General features: G+C 36.6%; 1 protein-coding gene across 2 annotated transcripts in view; it reads left to right on the forward strand.

Moving 5' to 3' along the window:
• The window catches only part of Dmc1 (DNA meiotic recombinase 1), a 35,351-nt gene that overhangs the window by 5,643 nt on the left and 13,973 nt on the right, over window positions 1–15,735 (forward strand). For both annotated transcript variants that reach the window (XM_010612907.2, XM_010612913.2), the window contains exons 5-12: window positions 155–237; window positions 5,996–6,048; window positions 7,223–7,264; window positions 8,560–8,632; window positions 13,910–14,001; window positions 14,485–14,558; window positions 14,685–14,799; window positions 15,128–15,188. In XM_010612907.2, the coding sequence (XP_010611209.1) occupies window positions 155–237; window positions 5,996–6,048; window positions 7,223–7,264; window positions 8,560–8,632; window positions 13,910–14,001; window positions 14,485–14,558; window positions 14,685–14,799; window positions 15,128–15,188 (593 nt within the window). The remainder of the gene's footprint in view (window positions 1–154; window positions 238–5,995; window positions 6,049–7,222; window positions 7,265–8,559; window positions 8,633–13,909; window positions 14,002–14,484; window positions 14,559–14,684; window positions 14,800–15,127; window positions 15,189–15,735) is intronic.

The raw sequence follows: 15,735 nt of genomic DNA on the forward strand, positions 1-15,735 counted from the left end.
AAAAAAAAAAAAAAAAAAAAAAAAGACAAAGGTATTTACTGTAGCTTATGCTAAATGATGACTTTGATAATGGAGAATATAGTTTTTGGCCGCATTTGAAATTCCAATTATCATAGGATCCTCTTTTTTAACCTGTCCTTTTATCTTTCTGTAGGAACCAGGATTCTTGACTGCATTTGAATATAGTGAAAAGAGGAAGATGGTTTTTCATATCACCACTGGGAGCCAGGAATTTGAGTGTGTATCTCACATTTTTTTATAACCACTCAGTACAATTTTGGAATGCCATATTTTCCTTTATCTAGTTGTTATTTCTACTATAATTGGTAGAAATAGCACTTCTTTAGAAGTAGTTTGTGTTTTTCCCCCTAAAATGCAAACTGAAATAGATTCCATACTGCTTGCAGAAACTGGATTAAATTTCTTCCAAGATATTCCAACCCAAAATATGTGTGGTTTCTGAATCAGTCTGTATTAACCTACAGACTTTTTTCTGAGACAGGGTCTTGCTAATGTGGCTCAGGCTGGCCTGGAGCTCACTACATAGCCCAGGCTAACCTCGAACTCACAGCTGTACTCCTACCTCAGGCTCCCAAGTGATGGGATTACAGGAATGCACCACCACACCTGGCTCTACAAACTATTTTTAAAAATCAGTTTAACTTTTCATTTCTTTTCTTTCTCCAGTGATGAAGGAATTTTTATTTGCCTTTTGGCTTTACTTAAAAATTAGTTGTTAGACTGAATATTTTAGAAGAAATAACCTAGTATTGGTTTGTCTTCAGCAGGGACATGTTTTATTTCTTACTCTTTATAATTCTTGAAACATACTATCCTCTTCACCATGGAAATTGAGCAGAATGCATTTTTCTCCATTACTAGGCAGAATTAGTCTCTAAGTTAGAATGATGGCCAAGAAATATTAGAACAAAAGTAGTATTTTTTCAAAGTATTCTTGAAAACCTTGGCCTCACATGATACTCTAAGAAAAAAGGATTTCAATTGTTTCTTGTCCTTTTGACCAAGATCAAGTTAAAAAAAAAGAATTTCATAGTCAAATGTGCCTCCATTTGGATTTGTAATGGGCTGGTTAGACTTCGTAGGTCCAAAATGACACTTCTGATCGTTCCCCCAAGTCTGCTTCTGTTGGAGGTCCCTCATGTCAGAACTTCTTCCAAATCTTCAGACATAAAACCCTGATGTCATCCTTAGCACATTTCCTCCACCCCACCTTTATTCTAATCCATTAACAAATCCTACCTGATCTACCTTCAAACTACATTTAGTCAGAGCAAACCACCCAGTTTTTTAAGAAATAAATTATAATGGCGGATTCTGAGGGGAAAAATAAAAGATGAAGTCAGAGAGACCTATAGATTAAAAGAGATTTAAAAGATGTCAATTATGTATGAGGCCCTAGGTCCAGCCCCCAATTCTGAAAAGAAAGAAAGATATCACTTAAATAGATTTTATGTGAATCTTGATTCAAAAACACTATTTTAAAAAATCTGGCATGGTGACTAATATCTGTGGATGCAGTCACTTGGGAGGCTCATGCAGGAGATGAGAGAGTTGAAAAATTAAGCATTTACTAGTTGATATTAAGGAATGACTGATTTTTAGGTGCAAGAGTGGAAGAGAAGTGATATGATTATACTAAAAATGAGAGTCCTTATCTTTTGGAGATACATACTGAAAATTTAGGAATAAATATGTTATCATATACTTAAAATAATAAAAGGAAGGGAAGTGGTTGGAGGTTAATAAGAAAAGATTGATCCCATGTTGATAGCGGATAATTGTTTAAGCTAAAGGATAGGTACGATGGCTCGTTTTACTCTTTGTCTACTTTTATGTTTGATATTTTCCATAATAAGTTTACAGATATTATACACACACACACACACACACACACACACATATTTTTTTTAAAATTTTTTTTTGGCAGAGTCTTACTATGTAGACCAGGCTATCCTCAAATTCACCATCCCCCTGCTTCAGCCTCCCAACTGCAGGGATTACAGATGTCTATTACCACATTTGGAAATATATATTCTTGGGTGGATGTGCATGCATCTGCAGAGAGTGGGAATATCAATTCAGTCATGTCTTACCACCTCCACTATTACTTCCTCACAGGTTCTAAACACCACCTATTTATATCTCTCCTGGAGAGACACAGCTTCTAGATAATCTCTTTATAACTCTTTATAACCTCTTTATAACTTCTAACTAACCTTTTCCTCCAGAGCTGGTGCTACTGTTTATGCTTTATACAAGAGCCCATATGATCCTTTTAAACATAAGTTAGAAAATAACACTCCTCTGCTCAAAACACCCTCATGACTCCCCAAGTCACTTTCACAGCAAAAGTCAGTCTTCTCCAATCTCTAACGTACTTTTTTATTCTGTGCACACTTACTATGTACCTGCCACACTGCCCTCTTTGCCCAGTCAGAGACACTCCTGTCCTGCATCAGGGCCTTTGCAGTTGATGTTCCTTCTGCCTGGAATACTCTGTCCTTGCATAGCTCCATGTCTTGTCATCTCTTACGGGCCTTTGCTAAAATGTCCACTTCTTAAGGAGGCTTTCTCTGATCACTTTATTTGAAAATGTAAACTCCCCACCTTCAAACTCCAACCTTATCTTTATTCATAGGATTTAATAACATTGGACACAGTACATTGTGTGTGTGTGTGTGTGTATGTGTGCGTGCATGTGTGTGTGTTGCTGTGGATCGAACCCAAGGGTTTGTGCATGCCAGCAGTTGCCCTACCCCTAAGATAAACATCCAGCCCTTTATTTATTTGTGTTTATTTTTGGATCTTCTACTAGAATGTAAGCTCCCATAGGTAAGGGATTTCTATCTCTTTTGTTCTTTCTTTATCCCAAAAAGATAAAATGGTGTTTACTCAATAAATATTTTTTGAATGACTAAATGAATAAACACACACTGAATACAATAGGTTTGGGAAGGACAGTATAGTATATGTTTTGGGAGAGTCATACTATACATTGGCCTAGTAAGGTTCTGTAAAGTTCTGCAGTAAGGAAAAACAATCTATTGAACCCAGTATTGTCCCAAAACTTTTAAAATCACAGAAATTTTTTTTTGCCATGGAAAATCCCACCCCAAAGCAAATTGATCAAAATCAAGCTGGTCAACAAGATGTTTGATTTCAACATTTGATACTCATTTGATAACTTATGGTAGCTTAAGCAGCTTTGGGCTAGAAAATTTATTACTGTCATTGCGAGATTTCGGATGTACTTGATATTTGCTTTTGGGCACAAAAGTTTTACTAAGGAGCTAGGTTTTTAAAAATTAATAACTGATTCATTAAAATGTTATTTGTTTTTCCTTAGATTTTTAAGTCCATTTATAAATCTAGCAAAATATGAGTGATTTTATAATATACTTAACTAAATTCCCTTAAGCATTCTAAATTATACATTTAGTGTGTATTATATTTCTTGACATAAAAAGAAACTGTCTTGAGTTTCTCTCAGTGTTTCAGGTCCTCCAGAATAAATGAATTTATTCTGGAATAACAGAGAATTGCGTTTCAGGGTATACTTGATATGACCACAGACATATCCAGAGGGCTGGGGATAAAGGGAAATCATTTGTAGATAAAGAAGATGAGAAGTCTATGTTGAAACTAGAGATTACAGGGGTCTTTTTCAGGAGTTGGCTTGACTTATTGGCTGAGACAGCCATTGCTAGGCTTGTGTCTTTGTGCAAACACCTTATCTGGAATGTTGCAATCTTGAGAACTCCTTGCAGTAGGTCATATTACTTTTTGGCTTATGTGTAGGATCATCTTTTGATAGTCTTGTTTCAAGCATGTATGTGTGAAGGCTTTTTTTCATGGATTCCCCTGGCTCCATTATGTAAGAGTTTGACATAAATGACTCTATTTTGATATTGGAAGCTTTCATAATTTCCTTTAAGACCTCGTTTGTCTTTTCAAAGACACATCTCCCTATGTAGTTCAGACTGGTCTTGAACTGTGGCCCACACTGGCCTTGATCCTCCTGCCTCAGCCTCCCAAATGCTGGAATTACAGACATGCACTACCACACCTGGCATTTTTGTCTAATTATTAACATGCAAATCTTTACAGTTATTTAAATATCTTCTGCAAATCTAATAAACTTCAAAGTATAGTGAGACGTAGGCACTCAAATGTTCAGGTACTATTGATAAACTTAGTTATCAATATAAAAATGACAAATCTTGCACACTTCTAATCCCAGATTCTTGAGAAATGCCCCTGGGTTTGAAATAAATATGAATATATACATTTTGTATATATTTCATATAAATATATAATTTAATAATCCTGTGGTTGTTTTGTCATGATAAAGAGGTTAAGTACTCTTACACTTTAAACAATTTCAAATGCCAAATATGCACAGATTATTGCCAAATTTACTGTGATATTATCTGGGTTTGATTTGTATCACCATTTTTAAATCTCTCTAAATTTGAGAACATTTTTTCTATAACTAATTGTTAATTTTCCTGAGTTTTACAAAGCAGACTATATTATCCCAAGTAATTTGGGATACCCTTAAGGCAAAATTTGGGGTTACCTTTTCCAGCTTATTGACATTACGTATCAGCCATGAGTTTTATCTGATATTTCCCATAGCTATTGCCTTTAAGGGTAAATTTTCTCAAGATGGGGAGGGACAAGTAAAGCTCTCTTTGATAGTTGCTTGGCCTATTAGAGTCTCCAAGGCCTGACCTCTAAATGGGCTGATCTCTCAGCCCATGTCTTTTAGATTCAACTTAATAAGTCAGTATCAAGACTTTTCTCTCTTCTTTGTAGTCTCCAGGCTTCATTGTGGGTGACTTCCAACTTTTCTTCAATTTACATTTAAATGGCTCTCTTAAACTATGTAAATATAAATCCACTGGATCATCATAATTCTATCTGTAAAAGACATGCTAATAGATGTTTTTAAAGTGCTCCTAGTAGGTTTTAGCACACAACATAATATTTATTACATTTAATGAATAAAAGATCATAACTTAAATTCAGTTCTTTTCATATCAAGAACATTAAATGCACTAAAACACTGGGTTAACAATTAAATGTATGCTGTCAAAACCTAGCAGTTATTCTCTTAACTGTAACATCTTTGAACATTCTCAGTTCTGATGTTATCCATAAAATTTTATTTTTATGACATAAACCAAACATGGTGATGATCACTGGATTCTTCTAACATCTCTTTCATATTTCTCAGTATATTAAAAATCGAAGGGCTGGGGATTTAGCTCACAAGTGCAAGGACCCAAGTTCAATCCCTGGTACAAAAAAAAAATTTTTTTTAAATTTTCAGTCAACTCTTAGAAATGTTATTCTTGCACAATTTGAAACACCCAATAATGACTAAGACCACTTGGCAGAGGGGATAGCTCAGTGATAGAGCACTTCCCCAGCATGTGCAAGGCCCTGGTTCAAACTCCAGCACTACAAAACAACAAGAAACCCTAAAACCATATATTCTAATTCCAATTCAGTTCGGAATAGTGGACAGAAGTTCTTGCTAACCCCTTCACTGTTGATACCCAGAAGTCAAAAGAGCAGGGCTTCTTGCCGGGCATGGTGGCGCATACCTGTAATCCCAGCACTCGGGAGGCTGAAACAGGAGGATTGCTGTGCTTTCGAGACCAGCCTGAGCTACATAGTGAGTTCTAGGTCAATCTCAACTACATAGTGAGACCCTGTCTCAAAACAAACACACAAACAAACAACAAAAAAGCAGGGCTTCTTAATTGCTTTATTGATCCACCTGCCCATACACAGGGTAACTTGGATCTGAACATGGTGCGTGCCAATTGTTCAGCTAAGAATTCCTGTTCGTATTATAGCGATAGATTGATAAATAGATGATAGGTTACTAATTTTATGAATTCTTTCTTGTTTCTTGATATCTCTATTTCTATCCCTGTTACTAATGCTTTCTTTCTATTTCCAGTAAGTTGCTAGGAGGTGGAATTGAAAGCATGGCAATCACAGAAGCTTTTGGAGGTAGGTAGAACCTTAATATTTTGTTATATAAAATTTTATACACACATACAGTTAAATAATGAACAAATAAGTTTCTATTTTGAAAGTTATAATGAAATCTCAATTATGTCATGCAAGATCATTCTGGAAGCAATGAAAATAAATAATAACTATAGATGGGTCATACTGACATTTTTATCTTACTATAGAAAGAAATAAAGGTTTCTTATTCTTCCAAAAGGTAATTAAATAAAGAGGTTGTTCTTATGGCTAAGCACTGCAAATTCCATAGATACAGAGAGAGATTCTCTCTTTACTGATTATATCCTCTGTGTTTTAAATAATACATGTACTGATTTTTATTTTTTTGTACCAGGAATCAAAATCAGGGTCTTGCACTTGCCAGGCAGGTGCTGTACTGCTGAGCTACATCACCCCCCTACACATTTTTTTCTTTTTTTGTGTGTACAACTATATTATGCACCACATCTAACAATTTGTATTTTAAGTCCTTGGGGAACTAAATGTTTCATTGTTTCTGTTGACTTGGGGAATTAAATCTGGATTTTGCCTTTTTATTTGTGTGTGGCATTGGGGATCAAACCCAGGGCCTCACACAGTCTGGCAAGTGCTGCAGCACTGAGCAACACTCCTAAATCTGGAATATGGAGTGTGGGGCTTCATTATTTCTGTTGACTCAGTCCTAGGGACTTACTTTTTTCATTAATTTTTTAATATTTGTGAGCTTATTGCTTAATTTTAATCTATGACAGTACAGTGGACCTAACTGTTAGGTAGAGAAGTTTCCCTGTAGAAATAATTTGCCTCTGCTGGTAACTAGGCAATGCGACCAATTTGAGATTACTTCAGCTCCCCCTTGAGGATCTCATTTCAGTGGTGGAGCCCCAGGCTTTCTTCCCTGCAGTGAGAATCTCTTAACTTTCATTTGTGTGAGTGTTTCTATGGGAAACTTGCTTAAATTTTTATCTAAAAGACAGATCTATTATAAACTGCCTTATTTTTTTATTTCTGGTATTGATATATACAGAATCTATCTGTAGATCTACAAGAGGCACTTTAGGGGTGAGATTTGACAGTTGGAAAAGAAATAGTAACATTCTGAGGTCATGTTTTATTTTTATAAAAATATTTTTTAAATGTGCATTTTTAAAATTACTTTTTCTGTATTTCACAGAATTTCGTACAGGAAAAACTCAGCTCTCCCATACCCTGTGTGGTAAGGACACATGGCAACAGCATAATAATAACAGTGATCGTAGCTTTCACTCAACATCTATGTACTCTGTGCCTGACATTTTACATAATCTCATGTAATCTCAGAAAATTTAGAAGGAAACACAAAGCTCAGAGAGGTTAAATTACCTGTCCATGGTCACACAGATTCGAGAGCTGGTCTTTGAATGAGTGATGTTTGAGGTGCTGTTGTATGTGCTACATGATGAACACCTGAATGAAAACAAGTAGAAGGTAAGTGGGTGTGTGAGTGTGTTGGCAGGAGAGGTGTCCACTGTCTCAGTTTTTCCCATTCCATCTGTTCTTTTTTTTTTTTTAAACAAGAATGACACATCTATTGAGGCCTAGAATCCTTTATATTCCATGGAGTAAGGTGGAACCTAAATGAGACTTAAAAACGAATTTTTCTAAAACAAACTAAGCAAAGATAGCTCCTTTTTCACAAGGACACTACTTTGCATTTGTTTGGCTTAAGTAGAAGGAACATGGCAAAGTATTTTACACTTGATCTTAGCCAAAAGGCCGAGAAGCTGGCAAAGTATTTTAGAAGAGGATTCTGGAATCAAAATGCCTGACTCCGCTCTTCTTTCCCTTTAGCTGTGTGACCTTGGGGAAGTAGCTTTACCTCTAATTTGTTTCATCTGAAACAAATAAAAAGAAATAATGAGTGTGCTAAATCTAGGGTAGTTTGGAAAATGAAGTAATGTGGATATCTGGTTTGAAGTACAATGCTAACCACTGGCACATAAAAACATAAAAAATAAATGTATTTAAATAACCTACATTGGGTATGGGGAAAAGTAAGAACCAAGATATATCTTGTAAAGGTACAAGATCCCAATGATAAATGTAACTGTGTTGTTTGCGTTAAATGTACCAATAAACTTAATGGAATAAATAAATAAATAACCTACATTAATTGAAGGTAACTTAAATGAGTTATATAATATAAATTATATTTGTGATTTTTTTCTTATAAAAAGAAAAGTAGCAATATTTAAATTCTACTCCCATTTGTGGGGGAGAATTAACTTCCATGAATAGCTCCCATTGAGGGAAATGCTGAACTTCTTTGTTGAATTACTACTATCTTGACAGAATACTTACTATTTCACCACTGGTTAATAAGATGAAATTACAGCATGCTGTTCAGAAATTAAAGGATCATTATGTTTTTCTAAATGTATTAAAGAGTTGCAAGCAGCATAAATTCAATGTTGATTTACATATTCCTTTTTACGCAGTTCATTCACACTTATTTTTTTCATTGCTCCCTAGTAACAGCTCAACTTCCAGGAGCAGGTGGCTACTCGGGAGGAAAGATTATCTTCATTGACACAGAAAACACGTTGTAACCTTTATATTTAACAAATTGCTACCCAGTGTGATATAGTAATGTTGCTACAAAAGAGTTTGCTTGAAATACATCATTTTTGTGGTAGCTCCATAAAACAGCAATAATAGAGAAAAGGCAAGGGGGGAAATAATTACTGGTTAAATTCTTAAATCACTTTTTACTTAATATTTTACTTCCCATGGGTTTGGTGTAAAACTAACAAAACAAATACACAAGAGGCAATGATACCTTCTTGGTTTGTTTTGTTTGTTTGTTTGTGACAAGGTCTTGCTCTATAATTCAAGCTGGCTTGAATGTATTGTGTAGCCAAGGGTGGCCTCAGATGCAGGATCCTCCTGCCTCAGCCTCCCAAGTGCTGGGATTTCAGGCATGCATGGCTCTTATTCATTTTTAGTCTTCCGGCTTCTCCACAGATTTTGCTTTTGTAGATAGAAAGATTATTGACTCAGACTTGTGGTCTCAAATAAAAGGAAAAGTACGAAGGAAGCAAAAGCACAGAAAGAAAAGGGCAGAGGCTGTTTGGATCACAGGAAAAAATGTGGTTTGATTGAAGTCAAGGTATTGCAGAGTACAAGGCTAGACAAGTGATTTAGGTCTTAGATGTGAAGGGCACTGACAGGAGAGTGGGTGTTAGTGAATCGTTTTTGCAATATTATAGGCAAGTAATGAGAACTTGATCTAGGTTGGAAGCAGCAAGAATAAAAAGAAAAGGACAAGAAATATTAGAGAGGAATATTGATAGGACTTAATGACTATATTGGTAGATAAAGGATTGTGAGGTTTGAGAAACCACGGTCAAGGTTTTTGCCTAGATACTGGGAGAATAATGATGCTAATGATAGAATTGGGAACATCATGCTTCAGAGAAAAGCAATGTTTCCTTTTCATCTGTTGAATGTGAGACTCAGGAGAATATAAAGATGACAGGTGGAAATGTTGGACTCAGTTTGAGAAAGGGGTAAGGGCAGAGATATGGATGAATTAAACAAAGGAGAAAAGAGCTTAAAAGAGACGAGAGAAGAACTGACAGCATAACTTTGAGATGTGCTATATTTAAAAAAAGGAACCTACACAGATAAAAGAAGTAGGAGGAAATCTGGTTGTGGAAGCCAAGCTAAAGGAAAAGTTCTTTGGGCGGGGGTGGGGTAAAAATAATCTTAATTCTTACAATGTTAATATGTGCACTACAGGAAACAAAAACACAAGAAGCAAAGAAGAGGCATTTTCCATCATAAGCAGCTTAGTTGGATGTGTCCTTTTAGATCCCTCATGTACATACACATTGTGCTAAAGGAGAAAAGAATAGTTGGTGATGCTCCACTGAGAGAACTTTGGAAGGTGTAGACTGAGAAACATCACTGAAATTAGAAATTAGGTATTCAAGGGAACATTTGCAGTAGGTAAGGTGATGAAAGGTTTTTGTTTTTTGTTTTTTTGCAAACATACAGTAAGAGAGTAAAGCTGTGTAGAATTGGCCATGGGATGAAAGAAGAAACGCCTGTACAGGTTTGTAAAGCTGTTCACAATGAAGTCCCACCTCCTCTAGGCTTATTTCTCACGGTTGTTACTACTAGCAGAAAAGAGATAAATATATTCTAAAAATACTCTCATTGCCTCTAAGTATAGTCATTAAAATTTGAAAGCATCATATATCAGAAGTTATTTAAACTAATTTTCATTTTCTTTATACATTAAAAAATCTTGGGCCGGGGATTTAGCTTAGTGGTTCTGGTGCCTGCTTTGTAAATTCAAGGACCTAAGTTCGATCCCCAGTACCAGAAAAAAAAAAAACTTCTTTCCTGTATTGTTATTTTCCTGGAGTACCTACTTAAGAACTTCTTTTAGAAAAATAACCCATATTGAATGGGCCTGGTGGCATCCACCTGCAATGTAGCATTCCAAGAAGTTGAGGCAACAAAATCACAAGTTCAATACCAGCCTGACCCTGACTCAAATAAATGTTTTTTAAAAGCCTGGAGACATAGCTCAGCATGAAGACCCTGAGTTTCTTTATTTCTCTCCACTCTTGAGTGGTAATTTGGCTAGTTCTAGAGAAATTTGCATGGTGTTTCTATTCTGTTGGATATCCCCTTCTTGCAGGCTTTCTGAATTATACAAATAATTTAATCCTCTCATTTCTAATTTTCTCTCTCTCTAGTTCAGGCTGGCCCTGAACTCACTATGTAGCCCAGGCTGACCTCAAATTCACAGCAATCCTCCTGCCTCAGCCTCCCAAGTGCTGACATGTGCCACCATGCCCAGCTCTCTAATTCATTCTCTCTCTCCCTCCCTCCTTCTCTCCCTCTCCCCCCCACCTCTCTCCCTCTCTCCCTTTCCTCCCATAACTCACTCTCTCTCTCTCTCTCTCTCTCTCTCTCTCAGGAACAGGTTTGCCCTCCCTCCACCTTTGTGTTCTACTCTGGACCCCAAGGGATTGGACGAGACCCATCTGCCTTGCAAACGCAGACTACTATCCTTAGTTTAGACTGAGTTATATTAATCTCATCAGAAACTCTCTCTCTCTCTCTCTCTCTCTCTCTCCAGGGATTGAACATTGAACTTGGGACCTTGTGCTTGCAGGCAGGCAGAGGAACCACTGAGCTAAATCCCCAGCCCTCTCCAATTTTCTCTTTATTACTCAATTCAGAAAAAATTGTCCTTCTTGATCTATAATAGAACTTACTCTCTAAAATATATATCTAGAAGTCAGGCTCAGTGGCTCTAATCCCACCACTGAGATGTGCTGAGATAGGAGAATCATGAATTCCAGTTCCGTTGGGCAACTTAGTTACTCTACGTAGCAAAATCCTTTCCCAAAATTTAAAAATGGGCTGGGGTTAGAGCTCTGGTATAGAGCCCCTAGATTTGATCCCCAATACTGAAAAAAACAAACAACCACAACAAAACTCATATAAAAGAAAACCAAAGAACTATTTGCAGAAGACTTTACTGGGAATTACAAGGTGTGAGTAGGCTGACTCTGAATGAGGCTTGTGACTGTGCAGGAGGTTGGAACACATAGAGCTTTAGCAAGAGGGGTTTGAATGGAGTCAAGCCACCTTCAGAAAGACTTAGTTAAAGCTGGGGATTTAGCTCAGTGGCACAGCACCTGCCGTTCAAGTGCAAGATCCTGAGTTCAATCCCCAGTACCAAAAACAAAAAACAAAACAAAAAAAAATGATGATCCTCAGAGAGAGGAATTGTTGTTGCAGTTTAACAGCCACTGTTTGGGAAATTTGGATTTTACCAACAAAGAGAAAAAGAAAAAGTTAGGAGCTGAGTTAACAAAGTGCTGGGCAGTAACTGTGACAAGGGCCACAGTGAAATGTTTTCATTCTTTCAATATCTCTCACATATATACTTCTACCTTTTATAGATCTCTGATGTATTTATATTTTATCACTTTATATTTTAAGTTTATCCAGGAAGTAGTCTTATTACTCTTGATTCATTGTTGCTTGTTTGTTTCGTACCGGGGATCAAACTCGGGTCCTTGTGCTTGCAAGGCAGGCAGTGGAACCACTGAGCTAAATCACTGGCCCTAGTCTTATTACTCTTTATATCCTTCACAGTGTTTTGTATTGGTAATTGGTTAATATGGTAATCAGTACCACATGATAATCAGCTAATAAATATTTTTGTTTTGTTTTTGTTTTTTTGAGACAGGGTCTCACTATGTAGTTGAGACTGACCTGGAATTCACTGTGTAGCCCAGGCTGGTCTCGAAATCACAGCGATCCTCCTGCCTCAGCCTCCCGAGTGCTGGGATTATAAGCATGCATCACCACACCCGGCAATAAATATGTATAGATTTGAACTTTCCTTCAGTTAAATCCAACTTCCACACTCCTGCTCACACAGTATCTAGGTTTTATAGAAACTGACACGGTGAAAACATTTTATTACTTCTTCTAATTCTTATTTTCTTTGACTTATCCAGCAAAGCATTTATTGAGTATATATTCAATAGAAAATTTTAGTGGCTATCGCTGAAGCTCTAAACACAAAAACATACATAATGTATTAAGGCATACATGGCTGGAAAATCCTAAAGGCATTCAATTCAACACTTACTGAACAAGTTGCAAGTGTCACAAATATGATTATAAGGGGTGGAGATGTAGCTCAGTGGTAGAGGATTTGCCTAACCGGTGGAAGGCCCTGGGTTTGATCTCTAGCACTGGAGAAAAAAAAATTAGAAATGGTCTTTGCTTTACAATAACTTATAGTCAGTGTTAAACAGTGTAAACAAGAGTGAAATGGACCATAGATATACATTTATATTTCATCTTTTCACTTTGGGGATGCTGTTAGGGTCATCAAAAACCTAAGAATAAACAAACAAACAAAAAACTAAGAATAATCCAGGCATGGTGGCACATGTGCGTGATCCCAGCACTTGGGAGACTGACTCAGGAGGATCGCAGTGAGACAAGGTCTTGCTGCGTAGTTTGGGCTGGCCTTGAACTCGCTATGTAGCCCAGGTTAGCCTCAAACTGTGGCAGTCCTGTCTCAGCCTCCCAGGTGCTGCGATTACAGGCATGTGCCACCATGTCCAGCTCTTAACTTTTTTGTTTTATTTTGTTTTTTTGTCCCAGTTATTGAACTTGTGCCCTTGCACTTGCAAGGCAGGTGGCAGAACCACTGAGCCAAATCCCCGGCCCATTTCATTTTTAATAGATGAAAAGTATGAAGCGTGAACTCATTTTGAAGTGATTTGAATTATAATTCAGTGATATTATCTTTCTAGACTAGATTTTTTTTTTTGTGTGTGTGTGTGCCAGGGATTGAACTCTAGACCTTGTGCATGCGAGACAGGCAGCAACACACTGAGCTAAATCCCTGGCCTTAGATCTGTTTTTATAGAACTGAGAACAAGATAGATTCACAAACCTTAGCTTCTACTTTTTTCTTTAACTACTTTACTTCATAATCCTGAATCATTTGCCTAATATGATTGTCAGTGTCCTCTTCTGTAAAATGTAGTACAGGTCATATCAACTGGCTTCTGAGCTTAGTTTAAATATTTCATAATTTAATTTTTAAATTTATTACTCTCTGACCATTTCTATGACCCTAAGGTAAAATGAAGCACTTACAAAAAATAAAATCTGGTACAGACTTTAAGTAATTACTGTCATCTTTCAGAGCACCTCTGCAGATACAGTTTTGCCTCAGTGTTACTTTGTGTACTTAAGGTATTACATTTTTTAGTTGTCTAAACTTTTCTTGGAGTTGATGTATTGGATCCTTAATCTTGGCACAATCCAGCCGTCCAGATCGCCTTCGCGACATTGCTGATCGCTTCAACGTGGACCACGATGCAGTACTGGACAATGTACTCTATGCACGTGCATATACTAGTAAGAGCCCCAAGCAAGTGGATGCTTCAGCAGCACTGATTTACTCTGATACAATACTTTCAACTGTTTTTCATTTTATTTTACTTTTCTCTAAATTAGTCCACAAATTTTATCATTTGTTAAATCCTGAGATGCTAAAATACTATACTGTCAAATTATTTTTTGTCTTTGACATGCTGAGCAACATTCTTCTGTATGTGTGGGTGGTGCTGGGGTTTAGACCCAGGGCCTCGTGCACACTAGTTGTGTGCTTTGCCACTGAGCTGCACCTCCATTGCCCAGAGCACTCTTTATGGATAGCAAATGTTTGCTCTGCACGCTTGGCACAAGGCAGAATATGCAGTCACGTTTACATAGTAAAGCCATGAACAATTAAGAGAGCCTTTCAAGGACTCCCTTTCCCCTGACTACCAAGGACATGAATGATCTTAGCCTCTGCTTATGCTGGCTTTTATAACATTTTCTCATTGCATTTCCCACAAGGTGAACATCAGATGGAGCTACTTGATTATGTAGCAGCGAAGTTCCATGAAGAAGCTGGTATCTTCAAGCTGCTGGTACAGGTTTTTAAATACAACTCATTGAAGAGCTACTTAATAGGTTATTCCATTGATTTCTATTTAAATGGACTTCTTCCTTCCATTTCCAAATGCATATTTATTTTTTACACTAATCTTGTGCAGATCATTGATTCAATAATGGCGCTTTTCCGAGTGGATTTCAGTGGCCGTGGGGAGTTGGCTGAACGGCAACAAAAACTGGCCCAGATGTTGTCAAGGCTCCAAAAAATCTCAGAAGGTAGATTTTTAAAATAAAATGACACTATCATAATAGCATCTGTGACTGTTTGGGTTTCAGAGAAGCTTACAATAATGTCAGAAGTTAATGTTTTTTAAAGTTATCTGCATGGGAATACAACTCTTTTTTAAAAAATAAAAATAGATTCTGTCCTAAATAATAATGATAATAACTTTAAATAAGTAAATTATGTTATCAATACACAATAGGAATATGGTCCTTTTTATAAAATAAATGTTATAATATCCCTAAATTCTGAAAGCTAAACAATGAATGTTTTATATTTTTTTTGCCCATATCTTAATTTCTTAATTTTATTTCTTGATAGAATATAATGTGGCTGTTTTTGTGACCAACCAAATGACTGCTGATCCAGGAGCAACTATGACGTAAGCCCCAATAGTTGCCTTTTCACATAGGTTAATCTCTATTTCACAGAGGTTATCAACAGGGTTAGACTGTAGAATAAAATAATTTCAAAATAATCAGCCTTGTTGGGGGCGCATATATATTACAAATCACTGTTGCACAGAGCATATTACTTCATAATTGTAAGTATTACCCATTTATTATCAAGAATCTATTTTTCTGTAGTTCTTTGTAGAATAAAGCAATAGTATAGTCATTTTCAGCAGTCCTGTGGGCTATACTTTGCTCTGAGTCTCATAAGATATTGGAGAACAATGAGAAAAAGGCCCCAGGGAAATAAAAATTTATATTGTAGATACACCACGGTTTCTATTGAACTCATAAGCAATAGCCTGAAAACAAAAAAGCAGATTTTCTACAGGTTATTCCTGTGATAGCCTTTTAAAAGGCACTAGAGAGAAATCTGCTCAGAGAAACAGAATTTCAGTCTGTATGAGGCATATTCAGAATTTGCTGCAATATGTATACACACACCAGAACTACTGATGGCTCTATTTGAAGGTGGTA

The sequence above is a fragment of the Fukomys damarensis genome, unplaced genomic scaffold (genome assembly GCF_012274545.1).
Source record: "Fukomys damarensis isolate Sample0158 unplaced genomic scaffold, DMR_v1.0_HiC HiC_scaffold_19, whole genome shotgun sequence".
NCBI classification, from domain to species: domain Eukaryota; kingdom Metazoa; phylum Chordata; class Mammalia; order Rodentia; family Bathyergidae; genus Fukomys; species Fukomys damarensis.